This window comes from Oryctolagus cuniculus, chromosome 7, assembly GCF_051225735.1.
Source record: "Oryctolagus cuniculus isolate XC-2025 breed Fujian yellow rabbit chromosome 7, ASM5122573v1, whole genome shotgun sequence".
NCBI classification, from domain to species: Eukaryota; Metazoa; Chordata; class Mammalia; order Lagomorpha; family Leporidae; genus Oryctolagus; species Oryctolagus cuniculus.
In genome coordinates, this window is record NC_142873.1 from 13,078,572 (window position 1) to 13,100,567 (window position 21,996).

A 21,996-nucleotide genomic window follows, 5' to 3' on the forward strand; every position below is an offset into this window, starting at 1 on the left:
TACCAATGGCTTGAACTGCTTTTCCGCATTTTTTTCCCCCTAGTGATTTTATAGTTTTAGGTCTTTCATTCAGAACTTTGAGCCACTCTGAGTTGATTTTTATATGTGGTGAGAGGTTGGGATCTAACTTCATTCTTCTATGTATATACATCCAGTTTTGGCAAAACCACAAGATTCCTTCTCCAATGTAGGTTCTTGGCGCCTTTGTCAGAAATCAGTTGGTTCTATGTATGTGCATTAATTGCTGGGCTCTCTATTCTTTTCCATTGCTCTATGGGCTGGTTTTTATGCAGGTACCATGCTGTTTTAATTACTATAGCTTTGAAATATGCTTCAAAATCAGGTATTGTGATGCTTCTAGCTTATTCCACCTCCCTCCCCAGGACTGCTTTGGCTATTCTATGTTTTTTGTTATTTCGTATGCATTACGTAAAGAATATCACTGATATTTTATAGGGATTGCACTGAATCTGTGGATTACTTCAGATGTTTTAATGATATTCTTTTTTTTTCTTTATTTTTTATTTTATTTTTTTGACAGGCAGAGTGGACAGTGAGAGAGAGAGAGAGAAAGGTCTTCCTTTGCCATTGGTTCACCCTCCAATGGCCGCCACGGCCGGCGTGCTGCGGCCGGCGCACAGCGCTGATCCGATGGCAGGAGCCAGGAGCCAGGTGCTTCTCCTGGTCTCCCATGGGGTGCAGGGCCCAAGCACTTGGGCCATCCTCCACTGCACTCCCGGGCCACAGCAGAGAGCTGGCCTGGAAGAGGGGCAACCGGGACAGAATCCGGCGCCCCAACCGGGACTAGAACCTGGTGTGCCGGCGCTGCTAGGCGGAGGATTAGCCTAGTGAGCCGCGGCGCCGGCCGGTTAATGATATTCTTTCAATCCATGAGCAAGGAATATCTTCCCATGTTTTTGTGTGTGTTCTTGTTCATTTCTTTCATCAGTGGATTATATTTTTCCCTATAAAGATCTTTCACTTTGGTTGAATTTATTTCTAAATATTTGATTTTTTTGAAGCTATAATTCCTGGAATTTCTTTTCTGATTTGTCTTTTGGCAAGATCATTATTGGCGTATAAAAACACTACTGTTTTTGTATTTTGCTTTTGTATTCTACAGCTTTCCTGAATTAGTGTATCATTTTTAACAGCTTTTTGATGGAGTGTTTAGGGTCTTCCACATACAGTATCACGCCACCTGCAAACATGGTTATTTTTACTTTCTTCTTTCAAGTTGCAATGCCCTTTATTTCTTTCTCTTCCCTAATTGCTCTTGTTAAGTCTTCCAGTTGAGCAAGAGTGGTGAAAGTTGACATTCTTGTCTTAAGACATTCAGGTTGAAACTGGCTGCTGGTTTGTCATATATAGCTTTTATAATTTTGAGGTATGTTCCTTTTGTAATTAATTTGTTGTGGGTTTTTAGCATGAAGGGATATTGAATCTAATAAATGCTTTTTCTCCATCTACTGAGATCATATGGTTTTTGTTCATTCCGTTGGTGTGATTTATGTCTATTGATTTTCAAATGTTGAACCACTCTTACATGTCTGGGATGAATCCTGCTTAATCATGATGTACAATCTTTTTGATGCAGTGTTGGATTTAATTTGCTATTATTTTGTTAAGATTATTTACATCTATGTTCAAGTATACTGGTCTGTGGTTTCCTTTTCGTATGTGTTTGGTTTTGCTATCAGTGATGCCAGCCTTGTAAAAAGAGTCTGGCAGAGTTCCATCCTTTTCAATATTTTAGAATAATTTGAAAAATATTTGAGTTATTTCCTGTTTAAAATTTTCAGAATTCAGTAGTAAAGCCATCAGGGCCTGGGCTTTTCTTTGTTGGAAGACTTTTAATTACTGCTGTAATCCCACTGCTTTTTATAGGTCTTTTTGGTTTTATATATCTTCTTGGTTTGTTAGGTTATATGTATCCAGGGATTTATCCATTTATTTGAGGCTTTCTAATTTGTTAGCATATAATTGTACATGGTAGTTTCTTAAAATGCTTCATGTTTCTGTGATACTGGTTGTAATATCTGCCTTTTCATCTCCCATTTTATTTGAATTTTCTCTTTTTTCCTGTGTTATTCTGGCTAAAGATTCGTCTTGTTTATGTTCTCAAAATACTTTCATTTTGATGATCTTTTAGAAGTCCTTGACATGCGTCATTAGATTATTTGTGATCTATTTTTTAAAAAGTAAGCACTTATTGTTATAAAATTCTCTCTTAATATTGCTTTTGATTTATCCCACAGGTTTTGATATATTGTTTCCATTTTCATTTGTTTCAAGAAAGTTTTTGGAGCTGGTGTTGTGGTGTAATGGGTTAAGCCACCACCTGCAACACTGGCATCCCATATGGGTGCTGGTTTGAATCCTGGCTGTTCCACTTCCCATCCAGCTCCCTGATAACACACTTGGAAAAGCAGCAGATAGCCCAGGTACTTGGGCCCCTGCCACCCACAGGGGAGTCTGATGGAGATCCAGGCTCATGGTTTTAGTCTGACTCAGCCCTGGCTATTGCAGCCATTTAGGAGGAGTGAATAGGCTGATGGAAGGTCTGTCTCTCCTCTCTTTGTAACACTTTCAAACTAATAAATACATAGTTTTTTAAAAACAAGGTTTTTTATTTCCTTTTTAATTTTTTCAATGATGTACTGGTCATTTGGGAACATGTTGTTTAATTTCTATGTAGTAAATTGTATATTCTTGTTGATTTCTAGTTTTATTCCTTTGTGGTCTGAGAATATACATGGCATGATTTCAATCTTAAAATTTGCTGAGACTTGATCTGTGGCCTAATATCCAATCTATTCTAGAAAATAAATGTTCCATGTGCTGATAACAATGTTTTTCTGTAGCTGTTGGGTGAAATGTCCTGTAAATATCTATTAGGTCCATTGGTTTAATAGTATAGGTCAACTCTCACATGTCTTTGTTGATATTTCTGTCTAAATGGCATGTCCCCACCCCACCCCGACTATTACTATATTTGAATTTATCTCTCCCTTTAGGTCTAATAACATTTGCTATAAATATGTCGGTGCTCTTTCATTGGGCGCATATATATTTATGATTGTTACATCTTGCTGAATAGGTCTTTTTATCAAAGCATATCTTTCTTTGTCTCTTTTTATGTATTTTTTAAAAAGATTTTTTATTCAAAAGTCAGAGTTACAGAGAGACAGAGAATCTGCCATCTGCTGGTTCACTCCCCAGACGGCTGCAACAACCAGGACTGAGCCAGGCTGAAGTCAGGAGCCAGGAGCTTCATCCAGGTCTCTCACATGGTGGCAGCGGCCCAAACTCTTGGTCCACCTTCTGCTGTTTCCCAGGCCATTAACTGGGAGCTGGATAAGAAGTGGAGCAGCTGGGACCCATATGAGATGCCGGTTTTGGCTTTACCTGCTATGCCACACTGGCCCCTTTTTATAGTGTTTGATCTGAAATGAGTATAACTACTCTTGTTCATTTTTTGTTTCTATTTGCATGGTATATCTTTTTCCAGCCCTCACTTTCAGTCTATGTGTATCTTACCTGTGAAGTTACTTTTTTTGTTTGAAATATACACGAGACCTTCTTTTTCTTTTTTTAAAATCTATTCTGCCAATCTGTATATTTTGACTAGGGAATTTAATTCATTACATTCTATGTTAATACTGACAGATAAAGAACTAAGTCCTGTCACTTCATTGATTGGTTACTGATTGTATCTGCTCTGTTAGTCAATTTGGTACTATCCTGTGTTTATTTTGAATGTAGGACTCTCTTCAGGATTTCTTTTAAGGGTGGTCTGCTGGTGAAAAATTCTGTTTTTACTTCCAAGGGAAATAGGTTATTTCTCCCTTCACGTCTAAAGGATAGCTTCACTGGATATAATATTCTTGGTTGGATGTTTTTTCTGTTAAGATCTTAACTACACAATCTTATTCTCTTCTGGCCTGTAGGGTTATTGCTTAGAAGTCTGTTAGTCTAATTGGTTTTCCTTTATTTGCAACTTGGCATGTTCCTCTTTCTTTAGATTTCTTTGTCCTCAACTTTTGACAATTTGACTTGTAATATGCCTCAGAGATCTTTTTTGGTTGAGTCTCAAGACTTTGAGCTTTTTGTATCTGGATGACTATTACCATTTTCAAGATTTGGGAAGTTTTCAGCTATTATATCATTTAGTGGGTTCTCAATGCCTTTTGCTTTATGTTCTCCTTCAGGTATCCTTATGATATATGAATATTTGTTTGCTTAATGGTATCACATGTTCACATGTTGAGTAGGCTTTCTTCATTCTTTTACATTCTTCTTTATCTTTGTCTGACTTATTTCAAAAGTCTTGTCCTCCAGATCAGAAATTACTGCTTCTATTTGTTCTGTTCTGCTGTGGGAGCTCTCAATTGTGTTTTTGTTTCACCAACTGAAGTTTTTAGCTCCAAAATTTCTTTGGTTCTTTTTCATGATTTCTACTCCTATTCGTTCATGTTATCTATTGCTTTCCTCACTTCTTAAAACTGTCTATCTGTATTCTCTTGCATCTCACTAAGTTTCCTTAGGTCATTATTTAGAATTGTTTTTCAGGTATTTCATGGATTTCCTTAACATTAGGGTCTATTTGTGGAGAACCGTTCCTTTGGAGGTGTCATACTTCCTTGAATCTTCATGTTTCCTGTGTTCCCACACTGATGTCTGCGTCTCTTCCTGGCAAGATGGCATCCCCTGGCAGGGGACCTGGTGAAGATGTCGGCACCATTTATTCTCACAACAATCTTTTATATACTCAATTATTTGTTGTTTTTTTATGGTGAAAAAACATATATTCAGAATTAGCCATCGGGGCTCAATTTAGACCACGCCTGTTTTACTGGCGACACACAAAGCATCATCATTAGGAGTGAGTCAAACACGTGCCTTCTCTCCTCCAACAGGCCCGACTGTAGCACTGACTTTTGCCACACTGACATCCCAGAGTGTCTTCCCAGTTTGTTTGATCTGGCAGTGTTGGCCCTCAGACTTACAGTACATATGAGTGTGTTGTCTTTTGTTTTCTGCATGGCAGACTCAGTGGTCAGGGGGACCCTGATGATGGCTTCTTTCTCCTGTGAATGCTCTCAAGGATATTTGGGCTGCTGCCGGAGGTGTGGTGTCTTGGGCACCTGGAACATGGGTGACACGTAGTCTTGCTTGTGGCCGTGGACACCTTCCAGCTCGGCCTTCTTGGCCTTCAAAGCTTTTGCTTTGAGAGGAGCAGGAGCTTCCTTCTTCACTTCCAGCGCCATCTTGATAACAAGTGATTATCATTCTCTATGCTCTTTCAAAGTGTTTTAGCCAACAGATATTTGATAATCTATATTAAATACCACTATATTTCATATATTTAACTATACTTTAAATGATCATAAATATTTGTTAATTGGTAAGCATTCTTTGATACAACAAAAATAGCAGATTAAATGGTGGAATTTAGACCAAAAATATCCTGGAAGTTACAAATAAATTCCAGCTGAACTCTACCATACATTCTGAGTTGGCTGACTGTGGATATTTGAACTACTAATTTTCTGATGTATTAAATGAGTATAATGCTTACCTCTGAGATATGTGACATTAACCGAAGACCCTTCCAAATCACTAAGTCTTGGGAAAATGTTACTGTTTGTAACTAGGGAAAAAATCTAAACACAGAAACTAAAGAAGGAAATGCAAAATAAACAGAACTGTGCCTGTATTTATAGATAAGCAAAAACAATAGAATTTAGTGAGAAATCTATGTATAAAAAATACAGAATGGGAGAAATACTGAGAAGGATGTACTCTGACAACTCTGTCCTTAAAATAATTAATTTTACATTTTCAATATTCATATAAACAAGCCAAATATTAATAATGTAATTAGGAAAAATGTTGCTGATGCCAGAAAGATTCTTTATAGCTTCATTAAATCTTGCTAAAGTACTAAATTATACCAGATGGTTAATTCTATGATTTAAGAGCTAAAACCTTTCCAAAATAACCACTTTCACATATATAAGGTTAGATCTTAATAATCTGAAATAAGTAGGTTTAAGGGTAAATTGTGTACTTAATGACTGCACACTTAACTACTTGATGATGAAACATATTGAAACAAATTACCATTGACCACTGAAAGCGTATGTAGTGGTGTGCTAAGTGAAGCCTATGTTTCCTAGGCTATGAATTCTATGCCTGAATTCAGCGCATCTGCCGTGTATCTCAGCAAGCCTCCAAGTACCTGACAGGTAGGAAGCATGATGCTATAGATTGTGGAAAATCACTGTACAGCAACCACTAGGAGGAATAAAATTCTGAAAATGTGTGTTCATAACTTCCCAAAGAAGACAACTTAGTGAGCAGACAACATCTGTGCTGAAGCATACCTCTGTTATGGATTATATTCCAGCCATAAATCCAGGGTAATATCATGACCCTTATTATGATAGTTTCATGAATAGACAGTAAATGATTGAACATTTCTTAAGATTCTCTTGGGGCTGGCGCTGCGGCGCAGTGGGTTAAAGCCCTGGACTGAGGTACCGGCATCCCATATGGGCACCGGTTCGAGTCCCGGCTGCTTCTCTTCCGATCCAGCTCTCTGCTATGGCCTGGGAAAGCAGTAGAAGATGGCCCAAGTGCTTGGGCCCCTGTACCCTCGTGGGAGACCCGGCAGAAGCTCCTGGCTCCTGACTGGCACAGCTCCAGCCACTGCCGCCATCTGGGGAGTGAATCAGTGGATAGAAAACCTCTCTCTCTGTCTCTACCTCTCTCTGTAACTCTTTCAAGTAAGTAAAATAAATCTTAAAAAAAAAAAAAATTCTCCCACAAATTCTTTGAAGAAGATATTCCAGCATAGTTTTTACTTTTCTCTTATGACGCAACTCACAAAATAACTTAAAGATTCCTTTTGCTTTCATCCTTCCTGCTTCTCTGCATTCTCCGTCAGTTGTCTCAGCTTGCTGTTCTGTACTCGAGTACTTTTTACTTGAGAATTAGTATCATTCAGTAAATAAACAAAACTATTTATAAAGGTGCTTGGCTTTTTCCCATCTACATGGATGAATGGGAAATAAAACCTAAGTATTGAAGGTCACATTGGAGGATGAAACTGGAAAGAGGAAAGCCTGGAATTTTAAGCTCCATCTCATTATCTTGTCATTAGGAAACATCCCCACCCCGCCCCCAGGGTTCTTTAACATTCTTCACGTTAACACCTGGGGATGAAGTTCAAATTCTTCTTTACATATAGGGCATGGCTGCACAGAATCCCCCTGCAGGATGGATCGCTGCTTCACTTTCTCCCACTCCTCTGATGACAGTGGCAATGGGGGAGGCTCAAAGAGGCCCAACTTCTGTGCTACGGTTAAGACAACACAGAACATGACTTAGAACTATAAAATATGGTGCTCATCTCCAATTTTAATGACGCTACTTGCAAACAAATACAAAAGCAATCTATCTATATCACATTAGTATTTCACAACATTTAGAATGCTGTTTTCTTATGAAGACAGAGGTCAGAGAGAATGATATCTTACATTTTCAGTAATGGTTTATATTTTGATTTATAAGGTATTCCTATATTTTATTTCATTTTCACAATAACTCCATAAGGCAAGCAGGATCAACACCCAATTTTTTAGAAGAAAAATAAGAACATTAATTTTCCTCATGTATTGGCCAAAGATCCTCATTGTTTCTCACCTAATTTAACTCTCACCCTTCAGTTCTGCCCTTTTCCAATGTATTCCTCTTTGTTACCACTGACCATATAAAATGCCTATTGGTTGTAAGTATCCTCTGTTTAAAAATTGTTATAATATAAAGTTAATAAGAATAAATTTCCTGGAGTTGGTGCTTTGGTGTGCGGGTAAAGCTGCTGCCTGCAGTGCAGGCATCCCATATGGATGCTGGTTCGAGCCCTGGCTGCTCCACTTCTGATCCAGCTCTCTGCTGTGGCCTGGGAAAGCAGTAGAAGATGGCCCAGTCCTTGGGCCCCTGCACCCACGTGGGAGACCCTGAAGAGGTTCCTGGCTTCAATTAGCCCAGCTCCAGCTGTTGCATCCACTCGGGGAATGAACCATGGGATGGAAGACCTCTCTCTCTCTCTCCTCTCTCTCTCTCTTTCTGTCTCTCTCTCTCTGCCTCTTTGTTAACTCTGCCTTTCAAATAAATGAATAAATATTTTTTTAAAAAAAGAATAAATTTCCCCAGTCGGGAACTCTCTGCTCAGTTCTGAGAAGTACCTGCAATACACTGGGCAAAATGCTGGTAGAAACCAAAGTATCAGCTTCTACCACCTCCCTTAAACCCAAATACTAAACATATAAAAAATCAACCTACAAGGATTTCTGCAGAGAAATAAGACAAAATGTTACAACAAAAGTCAGAAAACTGAAGTGGAATATTATGGGTAGATAACAGTGATGAGCATATGGTTCCACCTCATTGGTACTTATCTGCATAATAAAGTTTTTTCATTAAGAGCTCCTTAAAAAACCCGATTTATAACTTTACTTGTTTTCTAAACTGAGTTCTTCCTAATGTCTCATTTAAATCTTATCTGAAAACATTTTAAGCTTAACTATGATAAAGCTATTTGACCTGCTACATAGAGTCTGTATATACAGGCAAAGATATTCACTACAAATTACTGTCTAACATTATTCCAAGCTTCAGCAAGTTCTCTGTCATGCCATTTTCTAGAAGACAGCTAGCGTTATTAGCAGAAGTTTAGAGGAAAACATTATAAAGGTATCCAGAGGGCAACGTCATGGGAGCAGTTTCCTCTCTACCTTGTGCCAACTCCAACGCACAGGTCTTCCATTTTTTTCTACCTGACCTGCACTAGGATACAGTATCCCCAAGCAAATCTATTTTCCACACCCATCATCATTTTAAAAATCTATTTCTTTCAACTTAAAATAATCTGGAAAGGCAGCTTCATGAATTCTCATATACCTTTTATGTGAAATTTTAACATTTACATAACCATGCGATAACTGTCAAGACCAGGAAATTAATGTTGATATATCAATTACAGTAGTGCCCCCTAGTCCCCATTTGCAGTTTTGATTTCTGTGGTTTCAGTTACCTGTGGTCAACCATGGTTTAAAAATATGAAATGAAAATTCTAGAAATAAACAATTCAGAGCTTTAAATTGCCTACTGTGTTGAGTAGTGTGCTGAAATCCTGCTCCATCCCATACCATTCTGCCTACGGCATGAATTAGTCTAGCAGATCCTCGCTGTAGATGCTACCCTCCCATTAGTAATCAAGGAGCCATCTATCAACTGTCATAGTAGCATAGTGCTGGTATTCAAGTAACCCATATTTTACTTAACGATGGCCCCAAAGCACAAGAGTAGTGATGCTGGCAATTTGGATATGCCAAAGGGAAGCCACAAAGTGCTTCCTTTAAGTGAAAAGGTGAAAGTTCTTGACTTAATAAGAAAAAAGAATCACATGGGAGTTGCTAAGATCTAAAGAATCTACCCGTGAAATTATGAAGAAAGAGAAAGAAATTATGCTTGTTTTGCAATTATACCTCAATCTGAGTAAGTTATGGTTATAGTACATAAGTGCTTAATTAAGATGGAAAAAGCATTAAATTTGTGGGTGGAAGAAATGAACAGAAGTCATGTTCCAACTGACAACAATGTGTTTGTTGCACCCGAAAGCACTGAACCTATATGACTTAAGCAAGGAATCCCCTGAAGTGACGGACCCAAAGCCATGTACTGCAAATGAAGGGTGGTTACACAGACTCAGAAATAAGTCTGGAACAAAAGTTACAACTATTGCTAGAGAGGCTGCATCAGCCAGTGAAGATGTCTTGCTACATTTCCAGTAAGTTGAAGACACTGGTTAAGGAGAAGGGATACGATCTAAAGCAATGAAATCAGGCTCTTCTGGAAGAAGGTGCTCGGTAGAACATATACTCAAAAAAGGTGTGAGGGCTTAAAACATGAAAGGACAGTTAACTCTGACACCAAGTGGCAGTGCTAAAGGGCAGATGATAAAGGCAGGCATAGGGTACAGAACGAAGAAAACACATATTCTCAACAAACAAAAATTATCTGCCTGTGTTCTTGCAACATCATCAGAAAGTGTGAGTGACAATCACTTTGTTCATGGAACAGTTCCAGCACTGCTTCATCCCAGAGGTAAAAATAAAAAATATTTGAAAGATGAAGGGTTGGAATTTAAATTCCTTTTAATAATAAGCAATGTATCGAGCCAGCGCTGTGGTGTAGCTGGTAAAGCTGCCACCTGCAGTGCAGGCATCCCATATGGGTACCAGTTCAAGTCCTGGCTGCTCCATTTCCAATCCAGCTCTCTGCTATGGCCTGGGAAAACAGTAAAAGATGGCCCAAGTACATGGCCCCTGCACCTGCGTGGGAGACCGGGAAGAAGCTCCTGGCTCCTGGCTTCGGATCGGCACAGCTCCAGCTGTTGTAGCCAACTGGGGAGTGAATCTGCAGAAAGAAGACCTCTCTCTCTCTCTCTCTCTCTGCCTCTCCTTCTCTCTGTGTGTAATTCTGACTTTCAAATAAATAAATAAATCTTTAAAAAAAAATCAATGTATCAGGTCTTCCCGAATCTCTTTGCTATGAAAATGTTGAAGTTGTATTTTCCCCTCCAAATACAACCATATTGCTTCAGTTTCTTGACCAGGGTATTATTCGATTCGTTAAAGCCACACACATCCCTGGTACTTTATTGTATTTGAACAGCAATTTAACGTAGACATAATGGTGTACTGCAAATCACTCACCACGGTTGACACAATAATGCTCATCAAAGGTGCAATAGGTGAATTAAAGCTAGAAGCTGTAACTGACTGCTGGAAGAATTTACGGGGCAAACTCAGGAACGATTTTAAAGGTTTTCTGGTGATTCATGGAAAATTTAGGAAAATCATGCACATTGTAAGACAACTTGGGAGAGAAAGATTTGCTAACATGCTTGAAGAAAAAGTGGAAGAATATATTGAAGGCTATCAAGAAGTGTTAACGAGGGGCCCTTGCTGCAGTGTAGTAGGTTAAGCTTCTACCTGTGGTGCCGGCATCTCTTATGGATGCCAGTTTGAGTACTGGCTGCTCCACTTCTGATCCAGCCCCCTGCTAATGGCCTGGGAAAACAGTGGAAGATGGCCCAAGTGCTTGGGCCTCTGCACCACGTGGGAGACCTGTAAAAAGCTCCTGGCTTCAGAATGGCCCAGCTCTGACACTTGTGGCCATTTGAGGAGTGAACCAGTAGATAGAAGATCGATCTCTCTGTCTCTCCCTCTCTCTGTCTGTAACTCTGCCTCTTAAATAAATAAATAAATAATTAAAAAAAAAAAAAAAGAAGTGTTAACTAAGGAGGAAACGTATTGTATCCTCTACAAAGGAAGAAGATGAAGAAGAAATTGAAGCAGAACCAGCGATCTGGAAATTATAGTGAAAATTGCAGAAGTGTTTTGAAAGGCACAGACATTAAAGGCCAAAATAATGGGGCCGGCGCCGCGGCTCACTAGGCTAATCCTCCGCCTTGCGATGCCGGCACACTGGGTTCTAGTCCCAGTTGGTGCACTGGATTCTGTCCTGGTTGCCCCTCTTCCAGGCCAGCTCTCTGCTGTGGCCCGGGAGTGCAGTGGAGGATGGCCCAAGTCCTTGGGCCCTGCACCCATGGGAGACCAGGGTAAGTACCTGGCTCCTGCCATCGGATCAGCGCGGTGCGCCGGCCGCGGTAGCCATTGGAGGGTGAACCAACGGCAAAGGAAGACCTTTGTCTCTGTCTCTCTCTCTCTCACTGTCCACTCTGCCTGTCAAAAAAAAAAAAAAAAAAAAAAAAGTAAAAGAAAAAAAAAAAAGGCACAGACATTAAAGGCCAAAATAATGGAATATGATCCAAGGATGGAATGCAGACTGAAGTTACCAATATGATCACTGATAACAACCTTTACAGCAACACTTCAATGAGTTAAAAAGAAAAAGACAACTTCTAATTATAATGTCCTGCCAAAAGGTTTTGACAAAAAAATCTTTTAACCACTGAGGTTTCCCAAATGTCAACACTGTACCTGACATCCATCCATCGATATCATCATGGCTCAAAAACCCAAGATCACCCAAAGTAAGTGATCCTCCTTCCGATGTCATATCAGAAGATCAATAGTAGCTCTACACCATGTCACAATGCCTATGGCATTCACGTCATTTCATCACGAAGCCACTGTATCATCTCATTACCACGAGAAAGTTAAGTACAGTAATAACATTCATACAACTTTCATTACACTGTAATGCTGCAATTATTTTATTTTGTCATCATTGCTAATCTTGTCCTGTGCCTAATTTATATATTAAACTTTATAGGTGTATATATATGGAAAATCATATACAGGATTTGGTGCTATCTACGGTTTGAAGCATCCACTGGGGATCTTGATACTTATCTCCCGTGCAAAGGAACACTATTATAGTGTAGATACGTCATTCAAATTTATCTCACTGGTGTCCTTTATTTCTTTTTTTAAAAGATTTTATTTAGGTTATATGTACAGATTTAGGAACATAGTCCTACTTCTCCCCCTACCCTCCCTCCCACCCACACTCCAACCCTTCTTCCTCCTCCCTCTCCCATCCCACTCTTAATTTTTACAAAGATCTATTTTCAGTTTACTTAATGATAGTATAGTTAACCTTACACTAGGTGTCCTTTATTTCTGAACTAGGATCTGAGCCACAATTCTTGATTACATTTAGTTGTCATGTTCCCTTAGTCTCCTAATCTAGGACAACTTCTAGCTCTTTATTTACATTTTTTGAGCTGATACTTTTGAAGGGTACTAGTTAGAAATTGTGTAGAATGTCTCCCAATTTGGATTTGTTTGAAGTTTCCTCATGATCCCACTTAGATATTATTGACAAGAATGCCACTGTTATGGGTACAGCAGCACAGGTCTATCCAAAACTTGGGCAGCTGTGTAAACTCTGACATCTTGATGCTAATGGTTGATGGATTAAGGGTGGAAACTTGGGACTGGTGCTGTGGTGTAGTGGGTAAAGCCACTGCCTACAGTGCTGGCATCCCATATGGGCACGGTTCAGGTCCTGGCTGCTCCACTTCTGATCCAGCTCTCTGCCGTGGCCTGGGAAGGCAGTGGAAGATGGCCCAAGTCCTTGGGCCCCTGCCCCAACGTGGGAGATCCAGAAGGAGCTCCTGGCTTCGGAACGGCACATCTCTGGCCAATTGGGGAATGAACCAGCGGATGGAAGACCTCTCTCTCTCTCTCTCTCTCTTTATGTATATAACTCTGACTTTCAAATAAATAAATAAATCTTCAAAACAAAAATGGTGGAGATTTTATCTAATGATAGCATCTGTGATGTGGGGCTGGTGGGAGCTCTTTGGGTCACTGAGGGGCGTGCCCTTGGAGAGAGTTTTTCCTGAGAGGTTTTGATTATGTGAGCCTAGGTTTGCTGTTTGCTTTCTGCCCCACCGGGAGATAGTGACTCTGCACCCACCAAGACCAGTCTCCATCAGGTGCCACCCCAGACTACGGGACTGCACAATCCTCTAATCGCCAAACTGAGAGCTGAAATAAACCTTCTGTTTCCCAAAGAAGCTGCCCTCAGGAATTACAGTTAAAGTAAGGAAAAGCGGGCCAGCAGGGCTATACAAATGGTGTTACACCTTTTATCAGAAGGCAATGGAAGCCGGCATGTGTCCTTAGTGATGAAATCATTTTACTTGGTGAAGGTACTGTTTGCCAAGTCTTACCAGTGTGAAGCTACTCTTTCTCCTTTTGCAATGAATACATACGTGTGGGAAGACAGTATGAGACTATGTGGCTATCCTGTGTCTCAGGACAGAAGTTTCAGCATCTACTGATGATAATCTCTGTGGCGTTTGCCAAATGATCATTTCCTATCACCCTGTCTGCTATACTTATTAGTTGCTATTTTATAAACCTTCTTCACCATTTATTAATTATTTGTATTAGTGTGGATTAATGGATATTTTTTTCTACTCTACTATTTTTACTTATTCTGCTTATCATTATTTTCTTACTCAAAGTGTTAGGATTTTTGAACTTCAGTACATACATACTTTTCTGTATAACCAAATTATTTCTATACTGCACCAAAATTATACTATTAATGTCAATAGAATCATTAGTTCATAAACTAAGACATGAACAAACAGATCAGCTTACCTAAAGTTAATGGTGGTGGTTTTGGATCAAGAACATATTCTTTTTCTGGATCCTCCACTCTAGGACTCTGTGTAGATTTTTTAAGTCCAGTATCTATTGTTGCTTTTGCATCCTTTTTTAGAGACTTAGATCTGTTCTCTTTCTTTTGTACTTTTGTTTTCGAATAATCAGCTACTGAAAGGTTTTGCAGTTGAAGATCATGCAAAATGTGATCCTGCAGAGCCACTGCAGTAACTGCTAAGTTATCTTTTTTAGATGAATGACCCTAAAAAGGAGGACAAAAAGTCTTATTCACAGGAACATTATGTAACGCATCAGCTGGGAAAAACCTGAGGCTTTAATATTCAACCTGGATGGCCCATTAAATCTATTGTTATGTGAGTGGGAGAAAACCTCAGTCTCATTGTTTATGCTAACAACACAGAAATATCTGTTTTTAAAATTACTAAAGACTTAATTATAATAAAATATGAATAAATTCATTACTGCCTATAAACAAATACATGACTAAACCCATTCTGTTTCACTATAATTATCTTAGACTCCAGGCAAATACCAAAGAAAGTCTTGCACTTAAGCATATTTGATGTGTGAAAACATAATACATCTCCCATACCAAATAAAAGCTAGCACCCAGAAAAGACAGGGATACTTTAAGTACTAGAGTAGACTCCTTCTCTCACCCCCGTGTCCACTGCTCCCACACCATACCCAGTATCTCCCATTCTCGCTGACAACACCTAGTTGAAACAAGGTTTGCAAACTGTTTTTTATATTCTCAAATGGCTGCATTAAGATATATTTCATGAGTAAAACAATGTGGATGTTTTAAAAGAGGATAATATACCTTTTTTTTTAACATGTTGAATCTGAACAGGTTGTTTGAACGTAACAAATCCTTTCATCACATATTACATTCCTTTCATTCTGTAAAAACAATTAACAGAAAGTCAAGGGTGGAATGTACATAAGTCTTTTTTTAATGAAGTTTACAGGGTCTAATTGCTAATGAAGTAATAGGAATGATTACAGTGAGGCACTGAGCTACGCATTCTGATTCTCGAAGAAGGGGAGGAATCCAAACCAGTTATGACTTGATTCCATCTTGTCCTTAAACAGCTAGTGACTGATCTGGAGAGAACACAGAGCAATACACAGGAGAACAATCCACTGGCAAAAAATATACCTAAGTACAACAAAACTTCAAACTAAATAAAATCACACACTGGAAGGCTCAGAGACTAAAAAATGAAAAACCTCCTAAATAGGTCACATTTAAAGAAAGATTTAAAGGATAAAGGGAAATGAATATGTCACCCTACTGGTATCAGGAAAACAAAGGTATGACATGTTTACGATTTAGAGGGGAAAAGGAACATTGCAGAAACTGGAATAGAAGAGAAGCTTCGGCTAACTTCAATCTACCAGTGTACAGAAATGCAGTACGTGGGAAGCAGATGAACTTGGGATTCCAGCCTTGTCACTGACTGCCCTCTCTGCTGGGCAAGGTGTTGGATGTGTTTGCGTTTTGGTTTCCTCTTCTATAAAACAGGCACAGTAATACTGATGTTGCAGGGTTAGTGAAAGGATTAACTGAGGCAAACTCAGTGAAGAATCCAAGGATCTTTCACACAGAAGACTTAATGGTTATTCTTGCTCTAATTGCCTTCAAAGCTGGTAGAAGCAGCATTTAAAATTAACTCTTCTAGTTTTTGGACAAGCCTGTATTTTATGGAGACAAGAGCCCAAAATGTATTGAAAGAGTAACTGTAAGAATAGAAAGGAATTAATCCCAATATACTTCTTAGGACCAATATGCAGATTCACTTCGTTCAACAGGAAGAGTAAACTTAGGAAGAACTGCATGTAGAGAGAGAAAAGATAATGGAAATCAGTTTATGAGATACCCAAGGCTTCCAAATAAAGATGAGTAACTGCTAAAATCCTTTAGAAGCTACATGGTCATCTGTACTGTAATTCTTTTCTTGTTCCCTTTCAATTCTGGCATCAAGGATGTAGGAAAGAAGTTTATGATACAGAAGGTATTTGAAATTCTCAAGGATCACTACTAGAAATTTCTACTTTCAATATGCCACCAACATGGCAGTAGATACAGCTGGTATCATACTAAAACATGCTAAATACTCATACCTAGTTGTAGTCTACAATTTCATCTCATTCATACCTATGGGCAATGTGATTCATGCCAAGAGAAGACCTTTTCAAAATTGTGTCCCTTTTAAGTTCTATAGTGTCATTCAATTTTAGAATTTAACATTTAAAGATATTGGAAACTCTTCAGGTATGTAGTCCAATACCATTTTACAAATGAGAAAACAGACACGACTCTGTGGCAACAGCAGGGTGGCAGAGTTAACCCTGGATCAGTATCAAAAATGAAAGTGAGTAGTACGCCCTATCTTTATAAATCTCAGTATTAAAAATTATTTAAAGGAGGTAAAGCTTGGAAGCCAAAAAATACCGTTGTGGTGCCGCAGTCATTTGTCTAAGGGACCAAAAGCTAACGAACACACACACGCACTCACACTCCTCAAAAAATCTAATTCTACACGGGGTTGTACCTCTTCTACCTCGTGCATTCCTTGTTTAGGCACTTTGTGACACTCCGCTTCCGACAGCCGGAAGCACGCACACATTGTGAAAATCCTCTTCACAAACCGAAACCAGCTTTGCATGGCTTCCCCGTTTCTGTAACGGGTAGTATTAGAGAAATCCCTGATGCCGGGTAATTATTCCCAAGGGTTTCAGAACAGCATAAATGCGCCCCGTTCACACAGAACCAGCTACCGCACATGACCTAAAACTCGCTTCCGTGGAGACTAAGCACACCGAGTACTGTTCCCGAGGGCAACTCATCATTAGCACCTCAACCCAACAGCAGGCTCTGGAGCCGGCGGAAAAGCCCAGGCGCTCTCAGGACACATGCGGAGTCGGCCATCGCCCCGCCGCTCCTCAGGCCCACGGACCTGCCGAGCGCGGCCTCCCAGCGCAGTGCTGGGCCTCCGGAGCGCTCCCCGGTGCGTCCCACCTCGCCTTCCCGCCTTCTCGCTCGGGTCGCCCATCCACTGCGCTCTGGGGATACGCCGGTAGCCAGCAAACGGACGCCGCCAACCGCGCGAGCTACGCCCCGGGACCGCGCGGCCGGCCGCACGCCGTTACCCTGGCAACCAGCGACTCCGCGCTCCCTCCCCCGCGCGCAGCCGGCCGGCCCCGCCCCGCCCCGCCCCGACTGTCCGACCCCAGGGCGCGCACTCTCCAGCGCGCATGCTCCCTGCGCCGCGCGCCGCGCCCACGATCGGGACGACGGCGGTCGCTCCCTCAGGGCGCATGCTCGCTCGCCAGCTCCGCCCGTCCTGCCCAGAGGGCGGCGCCAGCTCCCGTGGCGTCACGTGACGCTCTCTGGCGGGCTTCTCCCCGCCCTTGGCAGTGCGCCCATGGCGCCGCACCGCGTGCCGTCGGCGTCTGTGGTGAGGTACGCGAGGACGGGCGCTCGAAGGCAGCGGGCACGACGGGAGCAACGCAGACAGGCGTGGCCGCAGCGTGTCGTGTGCGCCCGGCAGTCTACACTGGCCTTGGAGGCCATTTGCAGTTTGTACTCACCCCAGCATTTCCTAAACTGAACCTGCGTTTGCATCAGCTGCGCCAAGCTCACGAAGGCGCTATTTTTCACACCCCACCCCCACCCCCGGTTTTATTTTGGGCGATTTCTGTGGCTGCGTCTTTGCTGGCTGTGATGCCATACGCTGTGTTTCTAGGCCTTCGACACGGCTCTGTGTGTGTGTGTGTTCCGGAGCTCATACTTGGGCGTGGGCTTCATTTTTGTCTACGAAGACTTGCTTAGGAATTGTATGGTCTGGGCCATTTTGGTTCTGTTCGTTCGTTTTTTCCCCATTATGGGCTGCGTTCTCCTCTTCTGTGCCTGGTGAATTGTGATTGGATGTCTGGCCTTGCTGCTGGGTGCTGGCTCCTTCATCTTTCTTTAATGATTTTGAGCTTTGTGTGCGTCACGTTTAAGTGACTTGGAAATAGTGTGTTGCTTTCTGGGCTTGCTCTCCAAGACCGTGTTGTTCCCACTGCCTAACTACCCAATGTCTTCCATATCCAGGCTTAAGAGGTCCCTCTGGGTCGGCGCTGTGGCGTCGTGGGTAAAGCTGCCACCTGCACTGCTGGCATCCCATATGGACGCCAGTTTGAGTCCTGGCTGCTCCACTTCCAATCCCACTCTGCTATGGCCTGAGAAAGCAGCAGAAGATGGCCCAAGTGCTTGGGCCTCTGCACCTGCGTGGGAGACCCAGAAGAAGCTCCTGGCTCCTGGCTTCATATGGGCCCAGCTCCAGTTGTTGCAACAATTTGGGGAGTGAACCAGCAGATGGAAGATAGCTATCTCTTTGCTTCTGCCTCTCTAACTCTGCCTTTCAAATAAATAAATAAATCTTTTTCTTTTGAGAGTTAAAAAAATAAAAAGAAATAAAAATAAAAAAGAAATTCCTCCACAGTGGCTGTTAGGAACTTCAACCCTTTCCAATCTTGTGAGACCAGAATGATTCTGTGGCTCAGTCCCCCGCTTTGGGTACTTTCTTTTCTTATTTTTAAAGATTTATTTATTTATTTGAAAATCAGAGTTACACAGATAGAGAAGGAGAGGCAGAGAGAGAGAGAGAGAGAGAGAGAGGTCTTCCATCCGATGGTTCACTTCTCAACTGGCCGCAATGGCCGGAGCTGTGCCAATCTGAAGCCAGGAGCTTCTTTGGGTCTCCCACGTGGGTGCAGGGGCCCAAGGGCTTGGGCCATAGCAGAGAAGATCGGACGTGGAGCAGCCAGGATTCGAACTGGTGCCCATATGGGATGCCAGCACTGCAGGCAGCAGCTTTAGCTGCAGCGATCACTACTCAGGTAAATACTCAAAAAGAACTCATTCTAGATCTCTGAAGCTCCCTCTCTCTAAGATTTCATTTATTTGATAGGTAGAGTTACAGACAGAAAGAGGGAGAGACAGAGAGAGGTCTTCCATCCTCTGATTCACCCCCCCCCCCAAAATGGCTGCAGTGGCTGGAGCTGGGCCAACCTAAAGCCATGTATGTAGCCAGGAGCTCCTTCCAGGTCTCCCACGTGGGTGCAGGGGCCCAAGCACTTGGGCCATCTTCCACTACACTCCCGGGCCACAGCAGAGAGCTGGATCAGAAGAGGAGCAGGTGGCACATGAACTGACGCCATATGGGATGCAGTCTCCATAGGCAGAGGCTTAGCCTACTACGCCACAGTGCCAGCTCTTCTGAAGCTCTCTCTACCTGAAGGTCTTTCCTCTCTCGTATTTTGTCTTAACTTCTTCCTCTTTTTTTTTTTTTTTTTAAAGATCTATTTATTTATTTGAGCGAGTAAGAGAGAGAGAGAGGGAGAGACAAAGCTCTTCCACCTTCTGGTTCACTTCTCAGAGGGCCACAAGGGCTAGGGCTGAACCAGGCCAGAAGCTCTCTGAATCTCCAACATGGGTGAAGGGGGCCCAGACCATTGAGCCATTTTCTGTTGTTTCTTCCCAGGCCATTAGCAGGAGCTGCATCAAGAGGTAGAGCAGTCAGACAGGAGCAGTTGGCCATATGGGATGCTGGTGTCAAAGGTGACAGCTTTACCAGCTAACACCACAATCCCAGCTCCTATTATATATATATATATATATATATATATATATTTTTTTTTTTTTTTTAATTTTTAAGGTAAGAATTTAAATCTTATCTCTCACACTCCATCATGGCCAGAAGTAGAAGTCAGTAGCAGATTTTTTCTTCTTTTTAAAAAATGACTTTATTGTGTTAGCCTGTTTTTTTTTTTTTTATTTGACAGATAGCGTTATAGACAGAGACAGAGAGAAAGGGATTCCATCCGATGGTTCACTCCCCAAATGGCCACTATGGCCGGTGCTACGCCGATCTGCAGCTAAGAGACAGGTGCTTTTTCCTGGTCTCCCATGTGGGTGCAGGGGCCCAAGCACTTGGGCCATCTTGTACTGCTTTCCCAGGCTGTAGCGGAGAGCTGGAATGGAAGAGGAGCAACCGGAACTAGAACCCAGTGCCCATATGGGATGCTGGTGCCACAGGTGGAGGATTGACCAAGTGAGCCACGGTGTTGGCCCCAGTGTTAGTCTGTTTTTAAAGATTTATTTTATTTATTGATTTGAATGGGAGAGAGAGAAAAGGGGAGGGAGGGGGAGGAGTTGGGGGAGGGAGAGACAAAGGAAGAGGAAAGGGAAGGAGAGGAGAGGGAGAGAGAATGAATTTCTTCCATCCTCTGGCTTTCTTGTTAAGTGGCTTCAACAGTTGAGGCTGGTGCAGGCTGAAGCCAGGAGCCAGGAGCTCCGTCCTGTTCTCATGTGGATGGCAGGGGCCCAAGCCTTTGGGCAACTTCTGCTGCTTTCCCAAGCATATTAGCCAGAACTGAACTGGAAGCAGAGTGGCTGGGACTGGTACCCTGATAAGGGGTACTGGTGTTGCAAGTTGTAGCTCAATGAGCTACACCACAGCACTGAACCCTGTTGGGTCAATCTTATGTTGTACTTTTATTGGAGTAAAATTAGGCTGAAAGTGTAAAGAAAACAGTAAAATAGTCATTTTTTTTAACTTCCTTGAAAGCAAGGTCTGAATAATTTACCAGCCAAGTTGTACTAGAAATTGATCATTAGGTCCTAAAAATTGAGAAAAATTTGTAATAAGAGCTATATCTATGATAATTTTAGACTCTACTTATGTTTTATTTATTCATTTATTTAAGAAACATAGTGTGCTCCTTTCCACTGACTTACTCCCTAAATGCCTACAGTGGCCAGAGCTGGGCCAAGGTCAAAGCTGGGAGCCAGCAGTGCTGTTTGAATCTCCAGCATGGTGACAGGAACCCACTTACTTGAGCCTTCCTTGCTGCCTTTCAGGGTCTGCATTAGCAGGAAGCTGGCACCAGAGAATCAAATCAAAAAAGCTGGCATGGCTGGTGCCGCGGCTCAATAAGCTAATCCTCTGCCTGCAGCGCCAGCATCCCATATGGGCGCTGGATTCTGGTTGCTCCTCTTCTAGGCCAGCTCTCTGCTGTGGCCCGGGAGTGCAGTGGAGGTGGCCCAAGTGCCTGGGCCCTGCACCCCACGGGAGACCAGGAGAAGACCTGGCTCCTGGCTTCGGATCAGCGTGGTGCACCAGCTGCAGTGGCCATTGGAGGGTGAACCAATGGAAAAAAGGAAGACCTTTCTCTCTGTCTCTCTCTCTCACTGTTCACTCTGCCTGCCAAAAAAAAAAAAAAAAAAAAAAAAGCGGGTGCAGAGAATCAAATCAAGGTACTACAATATGGGACCAAGTTGTCTTAACTGCTAAACTGCTAGGCTAAATGCTCACTCCCAGACTCCACTTATGATTCTTCATTTTTAAAAAATTCTTATTTTATCTTAGTGGAAATAATTTTATAAACTGATCATTCCTATTTTGAAATTTGTAAAAACAGACTAAAAATAGACTCACATTTTTGGTAAGCCAGATTAGGTTAATAATGAAATTAAGTAAGCTTAAGTATTTCAACATGTTCTTATAAAATGAATTAAAAGATAGATTTATTTTGTTGCAAAAAATTTTGAAGTCTGCATATCAGGAGTCTTCAAAATACTCAAGAGAAGTATATATTATGGAAGAGTATGCATGGATTTCTATTTTTTGCATACAATAAACTTGTCTTTTAACCCATCAGCTTTTTTTTTTTTTTATACTTTGTAGGTGCCTGCTACTCAGCAAAT

The 21,996-nt window shown here is 41.6% G+C and overlaps 1 protein-coding gene across 11 annotated transcripts in view; it reads right to left on the minus strand.

Moving 5' to 3' along the window:
* RNF32 (ring finger protein 32) overlaps positions 1-17,419 on the minus strand; it is a 43,414-nt gene extending 25,995 nt beyond the window's left edge. For 4 of the 11 annotated variants that reach the window (XM_089336840.1, XM_089336838.1, XM_089336839.1 and 1 more), the window contains exons 1-4: positions 17,201-17,419; positions 15,061-15,140; positions 14,214-14,478; positions 7,221-7,363 (exon numbers count right to left, since the gene is read on the minus strand). In XM_089336840.1, coding sequence (XP_089192966.1) covers positions 7,221-7,363; positions 14,214-14,478; positions 15,061-15,075 — 423 coding nt within the window. In that variant the 5' untranslated portion in view covers positions 15,076-15,140; positions 17,201-17,419. Of the gene's footprint in view, positions 1-7,220; positions 7,364-14,213; positions 14,479-15,060; positions 15,141-17,200 lie in introns of those variants that run through there. The other 7 variants (XR_016236924.1, XM_089336835.1, XM_008263869.5 and 4 more) reach the window with 6 other exon arrangements.
* Between the last annotated feature and the right edge of the window lie 4,577 nt (positions 17,420-21,996).